The 19,048-nt window shown below is 47.1% G+C and overlaps 3 protein-coding genes across 5 annotated transcripts in view; 1 reads left to right on the top strand and 2 right to left on the bottom strand.

Annotated features, from left to right (window-relative positions):
• RHOA (ras homolog family member A) overlaps nucleotides 1-10,766 on the bottom strand; it is a 49,915-nt gene extending 39,149 nt beyond the window's left edge. The window contains exons 1-2 of one of the 2 annotated variants that reach the window (XM_086368098.1): nucleotides 10,587-10,766; nucleotides 6,581-6,659 (exon numbers count right to left, since the gene is read on the bottom strand). The gene's annotated coding sequence lies outside the window, so the exon portion shown is untranslated. The remainder of the gene's footprint in view (nucleotides 1-6,580; nucleotides 6,660-10,586) is intronic. The other variant, XM_086368099.1, reaches the window with a different exon arrangement.
• Nucleotides 10,767-11,160: 394 nt separating this feature from the next.
• TCTA (T cell leukemia translocation altered) lies at nucleotides 11,161-14,071 on the top strand. Of its 2 annotated transcripts, XR_015151693.1 has the most exons (4): nucleotides 11,161-11,414; nucleotides 11,756-11,810; nucleotides 12,788-13,528; nucleotides 13,654-14,071. XR_015151693.1 is itself a non-coding variant. In XM_086368102.1 (3 exons), the coding sequence occupies exons 1-3, from the start codon at nucleotides 11,192-11,194 to the stop codon at nucleotides 12,828-12,830; spliced, it is 321 nt and encodes a 106-aa protein (XP_086224228.1). In that variant the 5' UTR covers nucleotides 11,161-11,191; the 3' UTR covers nucleotides 12,831-14,071. The 2 variants fall into 2 exon arrangements, 1 of the variants encoding a protein (XP_086224228.1); XM_086368102.1 differs by having other exon boundaries at nucleotides 12,788-14,071.
• A 288-nt stretch (nucleotides 14,072-14,359) lies between these two features.
• On the bottom strand, nucleotides 14,360-18,700 carry AMT (aminomethyltransferase). Its single transcript, XM_086368083.1, has 9 exons — nucleotides 18,601-18,700; nucleotides 18,330-18,497; nucleotides 17,720-17,800; nucleotides 17,279-17,410; nucleotides 16,812-16,890; nucleotides 16,383-16,528; nucleotides 16,116-16,296; nucleotides 15,347-15,502; nucleotides 14,360-15,245 (listed from the first exon to the last, which is right to left on the bottom strand). Exons 1-9 carry the CDS (start codon nucleotides 18,688-18,690, stop codon nucleotides 15,067-15,069), a joined length of 1,212 nt encoding a protein of 403 aa, XP_086224209.1. The 5' UTR covers nucleotides 18,691-18,700; the 3' UTR covers nucleotides 14,360-15,066.
• Nucleotides 18,701-19,048: the final 348 nt, after the last annotated feature.

Raw genomic sequence — 19,048 nt, 5'->3', positions numbered from 1 at the left:
ACACAGAGGACACAACAGATTAGAAGTTGAGTTCATAAGACTTACCTTGTTGGCATCCCTATGCCTCAATTATGTAATCCAGTTGAAATTTTATATTATTTCTCTAATTAAGTTACAAATCAGTTTTGTACATATTACTATTATAAAACCAAAACTGTCTAGTCTTTTGGAAACTAAACTTGAAATTTTACAAGGAAAATTTAAGACTCATAGAAATCCTGTGAATTTCATCATGAAGAACAATGATCCTAGTGTACATAATAACTTACCCCCAACTTTATCCAAGTTTTGTCAATGTTGGTTTCTATGGAAGGGAGTAGTGTCAATTCAAGAGGTGTAAAAAATATTTTGGATGAAATATGGGTACAAAATGTCATATTGCAGATAAGAAAAAACTTCAACTCCCAAACCACTAACATAAAATTATAAAACCCAAAGCATACAACCACCCTCAGCCAAAACAATATCCTGTAATTCAGGATATTAAGCCATGTTTTCTTTACTCTCCCCTGGATGTACATCATCCACCCTTCCCCCACCTAGATAACCTCATACTTAAGGCTAAGTCACTTTCTCTCAGGCCTTCTCTGACCCAATTTAGATCAGGCCCCTTAAGTACTCTGAATCCGTAATATTTCTCTCTACCTCACTCATCACACCCCTCCGAAGTTTCTTCCTGCCAAACTCCAATTAGTTTAAGAATCACATCTCTTATTCATCATTGTTGGACAAGCAGAGGCCCAAGCATGTAATAATTAAGTGTTCAAATAACAAATATGAAAAAAATACATTTCACAAAGAAACTTTACATAACCAATTTGCTCTATACAAATTTTTAAGAAAATGGTTACAAAAAGATCAGCTGTGTACACCAGTGGTGAGCTACCTTCTAAGACACAGTTGTTGTAATTTAAGAATATAGAAACCCCTCATAAAATCAGGAACTGCAATTATCTATAGAAGGAGTGTTAAAACTCAAATCCTCCCTATGAACTTATTTGTTCTTATTTTAGCCAACTCCGTAATTCTAGTTGGGCAGCAACTAAGTGCACAGTAGTTTACGAAAATGCATGCGTGAGTGAGAAAGAGGTGTAGCCTATGACAGGGAAGCAGAAAACCCTGTAAATCAGGCTTAGAAATGTAAAATGGGGAGGCAGAGAAGTGCCACTCAGGCCAGGCCAGAGTCCTAAAGCAATTCAACATACTCTAAGGACAGACCTTAAAAATCCTTTAGGAGGAAAGGATTACACAGGAAACCTCATTACACAGGAAAGCTTAAGGCCCAGACACAAAGAGAGAAAAAGATATTCACTACAGGAATAAAACAAGTTGTAAAGCTTAAAGATGCAAGCTTCAGTTATCCAGAACACGACGATACTATGTTGGTTTAGGATCTCAATTTTTCTACACGAGCCATATTTCCTGTCCTTAAACACACACAAATGAATGTTTACAGGATGCCCTGCAATGCACTCTCCTGAAGCAAAGCTATCAGAGCTATAAAACTGAAAATAAAAGTCAAAATACAGGCTTTCCTTCAGATAGTCCTAAAAGTAACAACCAAACTAGAATCAGATTTTTCTTCAAAGAATAAACCTGGCTGAAAACAAGTGTAGATTTTCATAATAAGCACTCCCTTCTCCACACTGCTGTTTTGGTCTTTTTGTTAAAATACACATACAAATGAATATAATACAAACTTCTTCCTTAAGTCAAAGGAAGAAACTATGTTTCAATGCAATGAGCAGAAATTGTCTTATCAACAATCTGGTTCACCCATATCTAGGACTGTGCTGAGCACACTGGAAACACCAGTAACTACTTGAGGAAGTAAACTGAAAACAAATGCATTTATGAACTACACTGGAAACTGGGTGGCAAGGAGGCCCAAACTACCATCTGTCCATTTGCTCAAAATGAGCTTGAGCCTAGTACTATCAGTATTATTTAGCCATCCTGATCAAGCAGTTGCCAAGGGTCAATATCAGTTCAAGGGACCTTGGAGACCAAAAGCAGCAGGCCTAAGGTACATAAGCAGAGGAGAATGACAAAGCCTCCGAAACACTGCCAACAAGGAATCATCCCAGATTTAAATTCTTTGCAGGGTAGGCGGCCAAGAAATACTGGGAGAGAACATACCTCCTGGCTTCCTAATAGGATCATTGTATCACTGACTTCAAAATGTAAATATTTCAGGGTGAACTTTAAATAAATGCACAGAATCAGAATTGGACTTTGTGCAACCTAATTCTCCACTGACATTGTCCCCAAGACAGTGCCTGACTTGAGAAATGACACACAGAGGAAAATGAAGCAAGAGCCCCAAGCTGCTCATGGCCTGTGCAGATGTTTCAGCAATGACACTGCATAGCCAGGCACACTGCATTTTGGCCCAAAAATCACTGTTCTTCTCAAGTTTCCACAACTAACAAACTGAAAACTCTTCAGGATCAGGCCTCAACATATATTTTAACAATTTTTTTAGTTGAGGTGAAATTCACATAGTATAAAGTTAACTTTCTAAAAGTGCATCATTCAGTAATGTTTAGTGTATCTGCAATATTGTGCAACCACCAATTCTACCAAATTCCAAAACATGTTCATTTTCATCACCACCAAAGAAAATCCCATACTCATTAAGCAGTCACTCCTCAGTTTCCCCTCCCCTCAACACCTTACAGCCACCAATTTGCTTTCTGTCTCTACGGATTTACCTATTCTAGACACTTCATATAAATGAAATCATACAATATGTGGCCTTGTGTGTCTGATTTCTTTTACTTAGCATAATGCTTTCAAGGTTTATCCATACTACAGCATGTATCAGTGCCTCATTTTTAAAAAATATTCCATTGTATGTATGTATACTGTTTACCCATTCACCTGTTGACGCACATTTGGATTATTTCCACTCTTTGGCTATTTGAATAGGACTGCTATGAACATTTATGTACAAGCATTTGTGTACCTGTTTTCAATTCTTTTAGGTATATACCTAGGAATGGAATTGCTGGGTCTCACAGTAATTCTATATTTAGCTATTTAAGGAACTGCCAAACTATTTTCCACAATGTATACTTTCAACTATCTTGTCAAATAATTACCAAGACATATTGTTAAGGGGAAAGAACAGATGTATAACAGTGGGATGTGCATTAGTCTTTATATAAAAAAGGGACAGAGTATGACTAGAAGGATACATATAAAACAGTTACTTGGTTTATATACAGGAAACAGGTACAAAGGTTTTCTCTGAAGTGAGAACCTTGGGAGGCTGAGATGTGAGAAAGGCTTGTTGTTTTCAAGCTCAACCCCTTCTGCTCTGCACTGAATATCCACACTTTACCAACCCGCTTGCCCTAAAATACCTTTAAAGCTCCAACAGAAGCCCGAAGTCTGAGAGAAGGACTGCACAAAGTTTACTATCCTAACCATTTTTCAGTGTACAGTTAAGTGGTATTAAATACTGTCATAATGTTGCACAACCATCACCACAGTGTATCCACTAACTCTCCATCTTGTAGTCTAAAACTATACCCATTGCACATTAACTGCCCTCCCCTACTCGACTATTCTTCACCCCTCCCCAACCCTCGGCAACCACCATTCCACTTTGTCTCTATGGTTTTGACTACTCTAAGTACCTCATATAAGTGGAATCATATAGTATTTGTCTTTTTGTGACTGGCTTATTTCAGTTAGCATGTTCTCAAGGTTCATCTATGTTGTAGCACACTGCAGAATTTCCTTTCATTTTAAGGCTAAATAATACTCCATTGTATGTATATAGCATAGTTTGCTTATCCATTCACTGGCTAGAAGACACTATGCTGCTTCCCTGTTTCAGCTCCTATGAATAATGCTACTGTGAACACACCTGTACAAATATCTCAAGACTCTGCTTTTAATTCTTTGGGGTATTAACCCAGAAGTGACATTTCTGGGTCATATGATAATTCTATTTTTTAAGGCCCTTTATACTGTCTTCCCGGAGAAGGCAATGGCACCCCACTCCAGTACTCTTGCCTGAAAAATCCCATGGATGGAGGAGCCTGGTAGGCTGCAGTCCATGGGGTTGCTAGGAGTCGGACAGACTGAGTGACTTCACTTTCACTTTTCACTTTCATGCATTGGAGAAGGAAATGGCAATCCACTCCAGTGTTCTTGCCTGGAGAATCCCAGGGACGGGGAAGCCTGGTGGGCTGCCATCTCTGGGGTTGCACAGAGTCGGACACGACTGAAGCGACTTAGCAGTAGCAGCAGCAGCCTTAGGGACTATGGTAAGGATGCAAAGTGAGAACACTTAATTAATGGAAAATAATACTTCTAAAGAGTAAGTCTGAAAGATAAATGAAGTTTGCATATAGTTCGTACAGGATAAATAAATGCTTTGTGATTGAAGATTCTTCAGCTACAATTAGACACATGAATGTGTATGAGTTGGCATGGATTAGATATTGTTCAAAACCCCTTCAGTTATAAAAGGCAGTGGCAGCAAGTAATAGAAAAAAATCTCCACCCCATGGATCTACTTTTCTGTCCATTTCTTGGAGAGTGCCATCTCTGCTGCTACTATTTACTGATGCTTAAGCGTAAAACTAAATGATTACATCGTCAGATAAAGGCAGAATCACTACTACAACCCAAGAATGAATCTAGACAACTTGTGATTAACATGGTCTCATGTTTACCAAACTATTATTCACGATGTCAGTTAACATGTATAAAAATGATGGTGAAACCTTAGTCCAACATACCAACTCCTACAGTTAAACAAACAAAAGACAACAACAAACGTGTGCTTCTCCTATACGGTCAGGCAGCAGTAAAGAAATTCATATAACTAAGCTTCCTATCAAAATCCTCATCATTCTGAAAGCAAACAGTCACTATATAAATTCAATGCACTGATATCCTAGAAGAAAAATACACCTGAAGAATCTACCAGAGTTAGAACAAGTATTTCCACCAACGGAGAAAATTAACATGTATCGAGCACTATGCTCTTCACATATTATTTCATCTAAAATTCCTATGAAAGGGAATCTTCATTTCACAGATGTAGGTCCTGAGTTTCAAAGAAATTAAATAATCTGCTTAAAGACAGATGGATAGCTAGCTAGACAGGCAGGCAGGTCATCTTTGGCAGAATTCTTTTGTAATTATAGGGCCATCAGCCTTCCCAGTTTAAAAAAAAAAAATTCTGATTTAAGCAAACCTACAGAGCAAAAGCATAACTTTACTTTTGTTTTTAACTCAATAATGTAAAAACTGAACTGAGAAAACCCTGAAACATAGTATGTCCTTTTTTAAAAAGAGGCCATCAATCAAACCACTTTAAAGCATCACTCAAATCTGCTGAAAGGAGAAATTTCAAGCCTCATGGGACTGCAACAGAGCATCATGCCGAGCAGTGCTAGTCTAGCTGTCATCCTATGTCCAGCAGTTGCACTGGCTAATCTCTTGCCATAGGTCATCAGTATTCCCTACTAGAATACAAATGGGCAGTGCTACTAATGTTTTTGTGACCATTAACCCTGGATGTGCTTTCTACTTTATCATCAGTGATACTGAGAAAAGCAGATGAAATGATTCAAAATGTTAATGTTTTTAGGAATAAAGAAGACAATGTAAAAGAAAGAAAAAACTATCTGAGGGCAGGGACCGCCTTTGTTTTCTTCAAATGTGTCCCAAGACAGCACCTGGCACATAGTAGCTATTGAGGAACTATTTCTTCAATGAATGAAAAATGACAAGCTAGCTTGGCCATTCCTCTTACCATGCTAAGAAGTTCAAAGCCAACCCAAACCATTACCATTATGTGACTTCCCTGCCAGGTAGCCCATCTCACCAAAAGAGAATATTCATCCTCTTAAGAGCTCTCTTCTTTATATATAGAGTTCCCTCCGACCCAAGGAGAACAAGAAAAGGTAGTCAAAATAGTACCAAATCAGGATACTTGGTATCAATTAAATTAGACGATTCTATTTCCTTTATTTGTAATCAGTTTAAAATACCTGAATAGCCCCAGAGTGGGCTGTTACACCTGCTATTAACACCGCTCCCACTCAAACCAGTACTACTGCTGACTCCTCTGGCAAGAGGAAGAATTATCCTCCAATCTTCATTCTCTGACTGAATTATTTTTTATTGACAATCAGACATACCCATAGCACAGGCTGTGGTAAGATGTGTGTAAGGTGACCAAACTATAGAAAAAGTGAAAACGTAAAGACATTAAAAAAAGAATTAAGATGAGAGTGAAACAGAAGTGAGAGAAGTATGTGTAAAATGCGGTAAACACATCTTAAAAATTAAGAGGTTAGAAAATATACTGTCAACTAAGGAAGAAATACTGGTAGAACAGAAGAGAAAAACGAAGTTATAGGAGTATTGTATGGAGAGACATAGGGAAACAAGACCAGAGGGGAAAGTTATGGAGTAAGATAAAGATCTCAAGGTTGGTGGAAAAGAAAATCAAAACAGTACTGCACGGACATTTCCCTAGAACTTACGTTAATATGTAATACATAATAATTTCTCTTCCATGGAGAAAGAGGAATGAAAGTTATTTACATACCTTACAAATGTGCTGCAAGACCCACGGCCTGTATGGCAGAAGTTCTACAAAGTGCCCTGAACTTCTCAGATGAAAGGCACTATAAAAACACACACAAAATAAAACGAAATCAGGAATTATGTCTATTCATTTCATGGGGGAGAAAAACAAAGCACAAGATGTAAAACGGGTTTGCACAAAGACCTGGTAAGTAATTCAGAATCCAGAGGAGGAATAAATGCAGAATTTAATTTTAATCAACATACCATGAAAGTGACCACTTTTAAATGTTTTGGCCTCTTTCACTCAACAAAATGCACAGTATCAACCTTATTTTCTGAATGTTATAATGTTGCCCTTTTGAAAGTTAAAATCAAAAGCAGATGAATTTTATGTAAAATTTCCAAAATTATAGACATGCAACACACAGCATTATCAACACACAGCACAGGTAAAAGAATTTTACACTGAACACCTGTATGCCTACCACCCAGCCTACCATGAACATCTGAATGACCTGCTTTATCAAATTACATTTCCTTTTTAATACAGGCATTACAGAGACACTGCAGGCTAAAAGACAACTGTCCAAAAGCCAATGGCTTCAAAAACATAGGTTGAAGTTATTAGGCTAAAGACATTAATAATATGAAATCCTTCTGATACTTTTGTCAGAAATGAGCGGTATTAGTTTACTGTTTTGAAGGCAGAGTGGATTCAGACATATCCCCTGCTCTTGGTAAATGATTCTAACTGTTTAATGTAGGATCGTATCATCATCCTCATTTTTAAAAAAAAATCTGATGATTAAAATAAAAAATCCAAAAACATCCCATATCCTAAAAGATCCTACATGATGTGGTCCCTGCCCACCTCTCTAATTTCATTTTACCTCCTACTTTTCCCTTCACTACACTGCAAACTTATTTCACTGGCTGTTTGTGTTCTCTTTCCCTTTCCTGGAATATTAAGATGCTATTATAAATATGCTTAAGCACATTTACTTTACTCATCCTCTTAAAAAAAAAAACCTCATTCTGCTATCAACTACAAACTGGCTCAGATTTAAGAGTATCTCATGTTTTTGATGATTATTTGCTATAAAAATCTTTTCGAATCACGTGGAGGAAGCACCAATAAACTCAGACCAACACTCAGAATGAGCAGCTTCGATGTCTATCTGATTTTTGGTCACATGACTACCATAATTATGAGTATACAAGGCCCTTATTTAATACTACAGCACCACAGATTAAAAATGAGTCACTTGAAATAGGAATTTTGCAGTAATTACTAACTTCAAACTGTCTTGAAAATTTTAATTTATTAATCTCACAAGTATTTAACAGTGAGCATGTCCCCAGAGAGCAGACTATAGGAAGATACATTAACACAAGTTTAAAATTTGGTTACATTAATGTCAAAGTGCAAGCATAAAGGTATAAACTAAGTGGTAAGGGAAGAAGAAATTCCCTTAATTCCTTTTTTCTCTTTTTAATTCCCTTTTAAACTACAAATATGTGATAAAATCCACTGATTATGTTCAATCCCGTTTAAAATTATCACTACCAGCCACAATGCAATTAAATCTGAGGTGCTATCTATAGAAGCCCAGCAAATCCAAATTAGTGCTCTTAAAAGTTGAAAATATCAGTCTTTCTTCTGGCAAAGTTAACATAAATCTCTCAGCTCCAAGACAAAGTAGCAACCCACCTCCTCGAGTCACTGCCTGGACTCCACCCTCTGAACAAGAAACACCTGAAGATCTATGTTTTTACTCTCCTAATAACTTACACCCCCACATAGCCAGGTTAAACTTTTTTCTGCCACACCATGAAACATCTGGGATCTTAATTCACTGACCAGGAATTGAACCTGTGCCCTCTGCACTGGATCTGCAGTCTTAACTCTGAACCACCAGGGAAGTCTCCCAGGTTAAACTTTTAAAAAGAGTTAACTGACAAACAAGGAATCAGGGCTGAAAACACTCCAGCAAAACCACTACCACATACATATGAAACTATATTCTTGATATATGCTTTTTCTCCCCATCCCACCTCAAATCAAGAGCCCACAGTTGCCTATTAGAACTTACCAGGGCATAATTACATTGGATTTGGAACAGGGGAGCCTGGTCCTGCCTCTGGAATAAGCTGGGTCCCTCGAAAAGGCCATAACATCTAAAACCAGAAACTACACCAGGCAGAGACCCTGTATATTCATTTACCTATTTCAATCAACTGCTATAGGACCATCCAAATTACAGAAAGGAGAGAAAAGCTAAAGAATTGAACTTTGCTTGAAAAAACTTTTAGATTCTCTCAATACATTAAAAAAAAAAAAAACCAGCAATACATAAAAGGAGAAGCACTGGAATAAGCTGAAAGTCCTGACTTTTAGCTGACTCTAAGCAAGCTGTTTGGGAGGACATGGAGAAGATCTTACAGAGAAATAGTTCTGGCTGGCACCCGACTAGACATACAACTGTGGGAAATTTACTGAAGTCTCTGGGACTCAGCTTCCCATCTGCAAATAAGGTTGGGAATACAAGTCCTGAAGATTGCTTTCAGGTCTAAAATTCTTGATCAATGAAAAAAATTAGTGGATTCCTAATCTCTTCTTGCCTCTAGTATGGATTTTTATGAGAACAGAGGCTATAAATCTAGGGCTAGACGTTGACTAAAACCAAATTCCATGTTATATATATTTTTGTTTGTTTTTAATCTTACACATTTTATGTCTCCAAGAGCCACCCACCAGTGCTCTAAAAAAAAAAACAAAACAAAAACAACTACCTAAGGCAATTTATCAAAAGAGATCTTTCTTAATTGTCCTTTACAATTAAGAACTAATCTTGTATTTCAGTCCAAACAATGTCACTTGTGCCAAATGCTCAAAACAACATCTCTCGCAATTGAGCCATGTCTAAAGTGACAATCAAGCAATGGTACATAAACATTACACATCTGGGTGTGCGACACTAAGTGGCAGAAAAATTCTCACCACAAACAACATTTAAAAGAATTTTTTTTGAAGTATTTTCCCCCCTTCAGATCTGGCAGGAATATAATCCCATTACACACCTGCAAGAAAGATTTATTTAAAAAGACTTAAAACACAGAAAGAGTCAAACAAGTTACCAACAGAGGTAAAAATGTTAAATCAGGACTATTAAGAAACACGAGTGAACCAACTCCAGGTAGAAAGAATGCCAATTTTCCATTATAAACTACTAAACATGGTTCTGACCAAACTGACTGCAAATAGTGCCATTTAATGAACTTGTAACTGGATCTAATAGGTAACTAAGCACAGATGTTTAGCTGATTCCTAATCAAGGTAGCAACTTAGACTAAGCAAATTATTACTTTATTGTGATCCCACAGAGTTTAAATCATGAAAAAAAATGTTCCTTTCAACCGGAAAATTCCCTTCAATACCGAAGAATCCTAACCTCTAAGATTTCAACACTATGCTTTACTTACAAAATTTCAAAGAATACTGCATTAAAAAAGAAAATACCCAAAACATAACTGGACTTCATGCAGTATAAAACGGTGATTCATGTTTCATATTAAATGAAAAAGCCAAAATGGAGTTGTAAAGAGTTTCTTTCCCATTTCAACTCCGACAGCCACGCGCGCTTCACAGGGGCCGGCTGCCCGGCGGGTCGTGGGGCCCGGCTCAGAGCCCCCGCCCTGCCGGCTCGGCCGAGAGAGGAAGCGACGGGGACCGCGGGCGGGCGGCTTGGGCTCTAGCAGGCCTGGCCGGGCGGGGGAAGGGGCGCGGGAGGCCGCGGGGCGCGCTTCCGGGGACTGCGCGGGCGGGGCCGCCGCTTTGGGAAGCCGGGCCTGGGTCCCCGGCCTGGAGTCGGGGTCAGGGGCCAGGGTCCTGGTGCTGGTGCTGCCGGCCAAGAGCAGCAGGTGGGGCGCGGCCGCGGCGGGGCGGCGGCCGGCGGGCGGCCGGAAGAGTGCCGGGCGGGCGGGCCCGCGGCGCCGCGGCGCTAGGAGGGAACCGTCTCACTCACCTCAGGCGACGACTCCGAGTCCGGCCTCTCCGCGCTGAGGACGCTTGTCCTCGAGTCGCAAGCTCGAGGACTACGGCGGGTGGTTGAGGAGGCGGCGGCTGACTAACGAGACAACCGACGGAGAGCGACGGGCGGGGAGCGCGAGAAACCAAGAGCGGGCGGCGACGGCGGCGGGAGGGCGGGGAGCGACGTGCGCGCCCCCGCGTGCCCAGCGGGCTCGAGCCGGGCCCAGTCGCGGCCCCGCGCACGCGCGCGCACTCCCTGCTCAGCCACGATTGCTCAGGAGCGCGTCCACACCCTAAAGGCAAGGCGCTTAACCAATCATTGCAGCCGCGTGGGGCATCACGGGAACTCCGGGGCTATAAAAGACCTGGTTGCTATTTTATACCCCTCTAGTCACTCATCCTTTAAGTTAGTAGGGTGGGGCTAGGTGCGCGTGCGCGGTTTTGATACTCCGCCCCAAACTGCCAACTCTTCGCGCAAGCGAGGTAGACGCGCCTTGCTTAGGTTTACGCGTGCGCACTAGAGGACCTGGGCCCGGAAGACCAGACGCTTGCGCAGTGGGGACAACAGTGACAGTCCCCCGGGTGAGGCGCCGGCCAGTCATGGCGGAACCTTGGTCTGGGCAGTCCTTGCAGGCTCTACCGGCCACGGTGCTGGGCGCGCTGGGCGCCCTCGGCAGCGAGTTCCTTCGGGAGTGGGAGGCGCAAGACATGCGCGTGACTCTCTTCAAGCTGCTGCTGTTTTGGTTGGTGTTAAGTCTCCTGAGCATCCAGCTGGCGTGGGGGTTCTACGGGAGTACGGTGACCGGGCTGTATCACCGCCCAGGTGAGACTCCCCACCAGCTTCCGTGGGCCGGCCACACTCCCTCCGCCATAGAGTGTACCTTTGGGCTCTCCCGAATCCCCCCCAGATTACCACTGATCCCTTGAGAACCTCATCACAACTTAATGCTGTACCCCTGACCCATGTCAACATTCATTTCACACCGAAAACCCCACCAGTCCACCCATAACGTATAAATTCCTTTGAACCCCCCATCAGACAATACCACTAGTCCCTTAGGGCTTCCACTACTCTGTCCAGCAAACTACCTCTGACCTGGGCTGATAACTGCTCGGATACCCACCCCCAGCCTGTTGCATTTCTGGATGTGTTCCTGCCCCCAGGTCTGGGCGGCCAGAACGGATCCACACCTGATGGCTCCACGCATTTCCCTTCCTGGTGAGTAAATCTATTCTGATTTCTACTCCATGCGCTTAGTAGGCAGAAGCCACTCCTGAGCTGAGGACAGGGAAAGGGAGTTCTCAAGGTAGTCCACCAGCTTAGTGGCATTCGCAGCACATTCCAGGGCCTGCAATAGACCTCAGGCTTCATGACACTGATGTCTTTATAGCCATCCATAACCTGTTCAGTAACCTGTGGGGCAGATGGTATTATTGTCACAATTTCAGAGATGAAGTGGCAAGTCTGTAGGATTCCACTCCACTGTAAGCCCCTCAGTTGGAAAGGCAGGACCCTCTGTCCTTAGTGCCCCGACTGGCCTCCTCAGGATCAGCTCCTCATGTGTAAAACATGAAGTCACTAGTTAGAGCATTCATTCAGGTGATCTCTGAGCTCCTACCGCATGGCAGGGTCCCCACTGGGTCCAGAGAAGAACAACCCAGGCCCTGCTCAGAGGGGGAGCTAGAGATTTAAAGGAAGGGCGGGCAGCAGTGCAGAGGTGAGGGCTGTCAGAGCAGGTGTCTTCCAAGTCAGACACCTAAACAGAGAGCAAAGGCAAGGCGGTGTACCAAGCAAAGAGAATGGACAGAACAACGCCCGGAGGCAAGAACAAGGGTGACATATTGGAAGGATAGACAAGGCTGTGACGTCTGAGGTCAAACATGAAGGCGTGGAGGGACTTGAAACACCCTATCCAATAGAGAGGGCACAAGGCCAGTTAGGAGGCCTGCCAATGCACAGGTTTCTGTCCCTGGCAACTCGTGAAGGATGGGAGCACCATGCACAAAGTGGAGAAGCAGGAGGAAGAATAAGCCTGCAGGTGAAAGGTGGGACTCCTTCCCACCACAGTGAGGGCTGTGGAAGTTCAGCAGAGAGATCTAGGTTATAGTGTGGCCTTACTGAGCCCAGCTCAGCCCCTGTAAGTAGACTGTTGTACTGTCCGTGGAGTAACTCCTCTTCTCTTCTGTCATTTTCAGGGAAACAGCAGCAAATGAACCTCTCAAAACCCACAGAGAATAAGGGAAGCCAGCAGAGGGGTCTCCACGGGTATCACCGGGTCTCCTGGCTCCCACACTGAGTCCTGTTGCTGCCCAGACCCCAGGGACGATGGCAGAAGGGATGGGTTTGGGGGCAGGGTGTACCCCAGTGTTTGCAGGGCTGGGCCTCCACTGCCCTTGGCCTTGCCTTCAGCAGCCCCAGGCATTGGGCCAGTAAAGAATTTGCCTCTACCCTGATCTGGGTGCCTTAAGGAGAGAAGACCTCCTCCTCCTTTCAGGGGTCAGCTCAGAAGCTTCTGCGGTTGGGGAGGCCAACAGTCCATTTTCTGTCTTGGCTTCTTCCTGTTCTTCCTCCCATCCCCCGGAATGTGATCCTGTAGAGATTTGTCCCTGAGAGGAATCCTGAGGTTGATCACCTCTGAGGTTTTTCAGGCAGGTCTGTTTTCCCCTGAACCTTGAGGTTGCTGTATTTCTTTGCTTTTGCTTTGCTGGCAGGGAGCCAGGGAATCCTGGCCTGGACACAGCCTTATATTCTGTGGCTACTTAGCTGTCCATTTAGTATAAGACAGGGGGCAGCTGGCACCCTCCAGACATGGAGGCACCAAACACCCACCTCCTTTGACCTCTCCAGGTGGGAGTCGGGCTGTGTAAGTTCTTTTCCCAAGCATCATACTCATCCACCTAATCCCTCCCGGAAGGAAGCTGGGTACCTGAAAGAGGGTGAGTCTCAGGGGTGACTTCCCACCCCCACTGCCTAAGTGCCCATGGGGTTGTGCATCTGTGCCCTGCCAGTCACAGGGACAAACTAAGCAGCTAGTGCAGAGCAACCCCATTGTGCCCTGCAGCCTCCCCACTTCCCATCTTTACCCGGGACCAGAGGAGCTTCATCCTGCCCGTATGCTAAGCAGCCCTGCAACTTCCACAGTGGGCCACACGAGCTCCAGATGAGCAGTGTGGGCCTGGACCAGCCTCCCTCCCGGATGGTCGTATGTCTGCCTGCTTCTGCTGGGCTAGCAGCTATCTCAGTGTCCCACTGCCTGCTTCCTCTCTGGTAAATGTCACATTGCCATCTGGCAGCCTAGGCCATCTTTGGAGTGTGCACTGGAGTAGGGCTGTGCTGAGCTCGTGCATGAGGACTGGTGGTGGGATGATGGTTCTGCAGCCCCAGGCCCGCCTACTGACAACAAACACCACACTCACAGTCGGTCTCACGTTTCACCCCAGGCTCAACTGAGGATGTGGCTTATTAAACCTGGAAGTGCATCAGGTGTGTGGTTATTCAGACAGGACGGAGTGCGCATGCACAGCAGAAACTGGGGAGGGAACACCCTGGGGGCCGCTGCCCCTGAGCACCCAGACTTGCAGAGGTGGAGAGGGCATACCAGCTTCCTACCAGCAGTGATGGTGTCCTATAGGGGCACCCCTTTAGTTCTTATAGAGCTGTTTGTCTCAAGGGGAACCCACTCTGAGCCTCGGCCAGGCAGGCCGGCATTAGACTGGCACCCCCAGGAAGTCTGTGGACAGAGAACAATGAAGCTAGAGACTCTGGAGAACAAGAAGGAAGCTCACTTATTTATTTTTTAGTAGTCTGTGGAGTCCAATAATAAGTCCCAGGGGTGAAGGTCAGCTCAGGATAAGGCAAGCCGGGGAGGAGGCCCAGCCTGTCCACAGCAGCCCTGGGACTCAGAACAGCTGGTGAGCCTAGCCTGGCGTGGCTGACTACTGGGCAGCAGACTGGGCCAACTGGAGAATGTGAAAGAGTGGATCCATGCCCACCTCAGCCATCCCCAAGTTTACACATGGGCCCTGCAGCCCTCCTGGGCCAACCCTCTATAAGTCGGGAATCACACCCCTGCCCGGAGAAAGCCAATGGCTTGCCTTCATGGCCAGTGAACTAGAGGAGGTAGCTGGCACTGCAGTGTGAGAAACCGTGGTGAGGTAGGTTGGGCAGGCTTTCTCTCCCCTTGAAGTAAGCCTTTTGGAAGGATGAGATACCAGAATCAATCTTCTCCAGCAGGCAAGAGAGGGGTCACTGGCACGTGGGCTGGTCCATCACTCAGAAATGCGCTCTTGAAGATACAGTGGCAACGGGATGAGGCAGCAACGGGTGGTGTGTCCCCGCTCACCCAGACAAGAACCAGCATCCACCTAGCCACCCACCTTGGGTGTGTTTCTGCCTTAGCTTCCTGACTAACCCCTGGTAGAATGCCCTTCAGTGTGAGGCTCCTGGAGGGAAAGGCCCCGTCCCCCACTCATCCTCACTTAAGGATGTAGTAGTTTGTGGACACAAAGGGCATCTTGCTGACCACGGCTGGCTGCTGCTTCCGCCGCACCTCTACCAGCAGTGGGGTGCCTGGCCGACTGTACTCATAGGGCACATAACCCATTGCCACATTCTTTTTCAGGCAGGGTGAGGGGCAGCCACTGGTCACAGCACCTGTCCGGGCAGAGGCCGTGTGTCAATACCCCCCTGCCAGCCCAGGGCCCCTGCCCTCCTAGGGGAGGGACAAGGCTCTCCAGCCTCCCTGGTCCACCTACCGATCACAGTACCCTCTGGACTCAGGATGGGACTCTGTGCCCGTACGGGAGCCCCGTCACACATTAACCCCACACGCCTCCGCTGTGCCTTGCTCTTCAGCTGGGGAACAATGACCGAGGCTCCTGGGAAGTCCATAGCAGCTCGGCGGCGCTTCCCTGGAGCGTAACACAATAGATTTAAACCATCGTCCATCAGACCTCTGACCACAGAAGGTCCCAGCAACAAGGACCCCAAGTAACATCCCTCCAGGGCTTCCCAGGTGGCACAGTGGTAAAGAAACCACCTGCCAGTGCAGGAGACACGGGTTTGATCCCAGGGTTGGGAAGATGCCCTGGAATAGGAAATGGCAACCCACTCCAGTATTCTTGCCTGTAAAATTCCATGCACAGAGGAGCCTGGCAGGCTACAGTCCTTAGGGTCGCAAAGAGTCGGACACAACTGAGCATGCCCGCCTGTACAACATCCATCCAGCATCAAGGCCCCTTCATTCAGGCCCCCCCTGCACCTGATTCCTTTCCTTCCCCTGCAGTGCAGTTAGTCACCCACCTCCTGCCCCTGGTCTTGAAGGCTCACCTGCCCACCTCACTTCTGTTGAGAGTCCTCAGCCTCTACTGGGCAAAGCCACTGTGGCACCTTCAGAGAATGAAGGCTCAGGGAGGCTGTGTCCCTTGCTCTAGGCTACACAGCCTTGGAAGCAGTCCTGGGCTGGTCTCAGTGAGGGTCCCTCCAGCCTTCAGGATCCCCTCCCTGAGTGCTAGCCCAGCTCACCGAGTGTCCAGCTCAGGCTGCCTTCCACCGGTGTGGTGTGCTCATCAATGTCGTTCCCATACAAGCAGAGGCCTGCCTCCAGGCGCAGGCTGTCCCGGGCTGCCAGTCCTGCCAGCTTCACCTCAGGGTTTTTCAACAGAGCTGCTGCCAGGCGGACGGCTTCCGCTGCCGGCACTGAGATCTGCAAGGGACACCAGACAGAGCAGGTGGGCAGCTGGCCCCAGAGTCCAGTGCCCGGCACCACCCCATGCCCACTTCTTGACAAACCTCCACACCGTCCTCTCCTGTGTAGCCACAGCGGGTCACACGGCAGCCAGACACGCCAAACACCTCCATCACAGCGCTGGTCATGAAGGGCAGTTTCCGCAGATCATCAGCCACGCCAGCCTGTAGCACCTGGGCTGCAGTGGGACCTGGGTCCAGGGAGCCAGTAACCAAGTGTCCGGGTCCCAGTGCCCCCAGGGAGCTGGATCACAGCCCTCCGGGATAAGAACAAGCCCCGAGCAAGCCCCACCCTGTAGATGGAAGGAGATGTTCCTGCCCACAGAGCCTCATGGCAGGTATAAGGAGGGCATGATACCAAACACAGAATTAGGTTCCAACACCCTCACCTTCCCCCAGCATGGCCTTCATGCCAAGCCGTAGAGGAAACCTGGAAGGCAGAAGTCAACTGCAAGCCCAGCCTGGCCCACTTACCTTGCAGGGCTAGCAGAGCATTATCCATCACCTCCAGGGCCACATCACTGCCCTTGTTCTGAAGCTCCCTAACCTTGTCCTGAAAGGAAAGAAATATCCCATTAGCTCCGGGATCCCTTTCCCTGAGCACCTGCTGTGGGCCAGGTGCCACAGAGCTCAGCACAGTGGGCTCTCGTCTTCCAAGGTCATATAACTACTAAATGGTAGGGATGACTCTAGCCCTGGTTTGCAAGCTCTAACACCAGGTTCCAGCCCTCCATCTTCACCAGAGGATGCTCACTTAGGGGCCAGGATCAGCTTCACCTCCCTACTTGCCCCCCACTTCAACACTGGAGTGCCCACTGGCCTGCTTTCTTTCACACAGTCACTGTCTGAACCCCTTATCCATTCCAGGTCTGTCCTGGACAAGGATGCAACTCTGTGACTTAGGAGGACAGGGTACCTAGAACACAACAAGAGGGGCTTACCTGCATGAGGGTCAGGTCCTTCTCCCTGCAGCCAGCATTGGACACCACATACAGGTGTCCCTCGGAGGCGCTGGTCACAATCAAGTCATCTAAGATGCCTCCAGCCTCGCTGGTAAACAGCGACAGTGTTCCCTAACATCAAAGTGGAGCATCATTGCCTCCAGCTCCAAGAGGCCAAGGTGAAGTGTGAGGCAGACCACCCCTGGCCCCACCCCGCCACCAGAGACTCATAAAGCCTCATGTGCAGGGCTGAAATGGTGGTGCAGGGAGCAAGCTGGGTCAGCCCAGGCCCCGTAGGTACTCCATCCCCCAGGAATACAGGTCCTGAGAAACTATGTCTGCTCCAGCTCTGTGCCCCCAGGCCTGAAGCCAGGACTCAGATGGGTTTGCTGGCTCATATCTAAGGATGCTCACTGAGCAGAAATAAAAGAGGGGCCCCACCTGGTTTGGCTTCAGCTCTGCAATATCTCCAACCACTAGACTCTCCATCAGCTTCACCCGGTCACAGCCAAATATCTTGGTCTGGGAAAGAGATCAAAAAGCGTCAGGTCACTGCAGTAGCTAGTCTGGAAGGCAATGGACAAGGAAGCATCTTCCCTCCCCCGAGGGCCCGGGTCCAACTCAGCCAAAGTGCCTGACTAGTCTTTTTGTTCTGCAAGAGGCAGAAGCCCCCCTTTAACTCCCCCACATCCGCCAATTCAAGAGATGCGCTGAGAGAAGTTAGGGAACTTGAAAGGGCCTGGCACCCTCCTAAAATACCCCTTCTTCCAAACCAACATCCAGAATGGTGGATGACAATGAGTGGTAGCCCCAGCAACCCCCGGGACGTTGAGGTACCCCTAAGTGGGAGCAGGCTGGAAAGATGAAATGGGGAGATGAGCAGGAGACCCTCTAAACTGGTCTGGCCATAGTCCATTATTACACCGTCGAGACCTCGAACTCTTCTGAGAGGGCTGCTCTGGGTATCCAGCTCCCAGCAAAGGCCAGGGGTTGCACAGCTGTGGATGGCAAGGACGCTAGGCTTGGCAGTCGGCGCCCTCCCCCAGCTCACCTGCAGCATGTGGGACACGTCAAAGAGCGAGCAGTGCTGCCGTGTATGCAGGTGTGAATTCACGTGGCTATCCCGGTACTGCACGGGCAGGCTCCAGCCCGCGAACGCCACCATCTTCCCGCCGTGGGCCAGGTGGAAGTCATAGAGCGGTGTCCTGTGGAGCACGTCCTGCGGGCGGCCAGGCTCAGTGCCACCAAGGCCCCAGACCCCAGCCCTCTCCCCTCCCCCACCCTCCAAGATTGGCAACACAACCCAGCAGCCTCCGGCCCACCTGCGCACAACTGAGCGAACGGCATGGGGCCGAGGCCAGAGCTTGCAGACGCGAGCTCAGACGGGATACCATGCTCCTAGCCTGCTGCATGTTTGCCTACAACTGGTACAGCCGACGCACAGAGGCCACCACTCTGCCAGGCACGCTGGGAGATGTAGTCCGGGCCCTGCTTAAATAGGTCTCTCTCCCCCCGCCCTGGGGGAATTACAAGAGAGAGTGGGCAGCCCCAAGGGCAGGCGGGGCCTTAGCACACACAGTGCCTTGACTCCTCTAGCAGGAAAATAGCCCCGGGCTCTTCTTCCATCTGATCAGAGCCAAAAATAGAGCTGGGGGCTAGACCTCCCTGGGCTGACCGCCCTGCCTCCAAAGGGCCAAAGTACTGCAAAGGGCTGAAAGGCCTGAATTACCAGTTTGGGAAAACAGGCATGTAAGGTCACCTGGGGGGAGG

Source organism: Bos grunniens, chromosome 22 (genome assembly GCF_055505025.1).
Source record: "Bos grunniens cultivar Pamir isolate PY7600 chromosome 22, Bosgru_T2T1.0, whole genome shotgun sequence".
NCBI classification, from domain to species: domain Eukaryota; kingdom Metazoa; phylum Chordata; class Mammalia; order Artiodactyla; family Bovidae; genus Bos; species Bos grunniens.
The sequence above is the reverse complement of the archived record's forward strand: the minus strand, read 5'-3'. Positions and strand labels throughout refer to the sequence as shown.

Bases quoted from the DNA above. Each gene is read 5' to 3' on its own strand.
- TCTA (XM_086368102.1), top strand. From the start codon at position 11,192: ATGGCGGAACCTTGGTCTGGGCAGTCCTTGCAGGCTCTACCGGCCACG. The intron at 11,415-11,755 runs GTGAGACTCCCC...TCCTGCCCCCAG, and splicing joins CGGGCTGTATCACCGCCCAG to GTCTGGGCGGCCAGAACGGA. The intron at 11,811-12,787 runs GTGAGTAAATCT...TGTCATTTTCAG, and splicing joins TCCACGCATTTCCCTTCCTG to GGAAACAGCAGCAAATGAAC.
- AMT (XM_086368083.1), bottom strand. From the start codon at position 18,690: ATGCAGCAGGCTAGGAGCATGGTATCCCGTCTGAGCTCGCGTCTGCAA. The intron at 16,297-16,382 runs GTTTGTCAAGAA...TGTCCCTTGCAG, and splicing joins CAGGAGAGGACGGTGTGGAG to ATCTCAGTGCCGGCAGCGGA. The intron at 15,246-15,346 runs GTAGGTGGACCA...CTGCCCGGACAG, and splicing joins TCCAGAGGGTACTGTGATCG to GTGCTGTGACCAGTGGCTGC.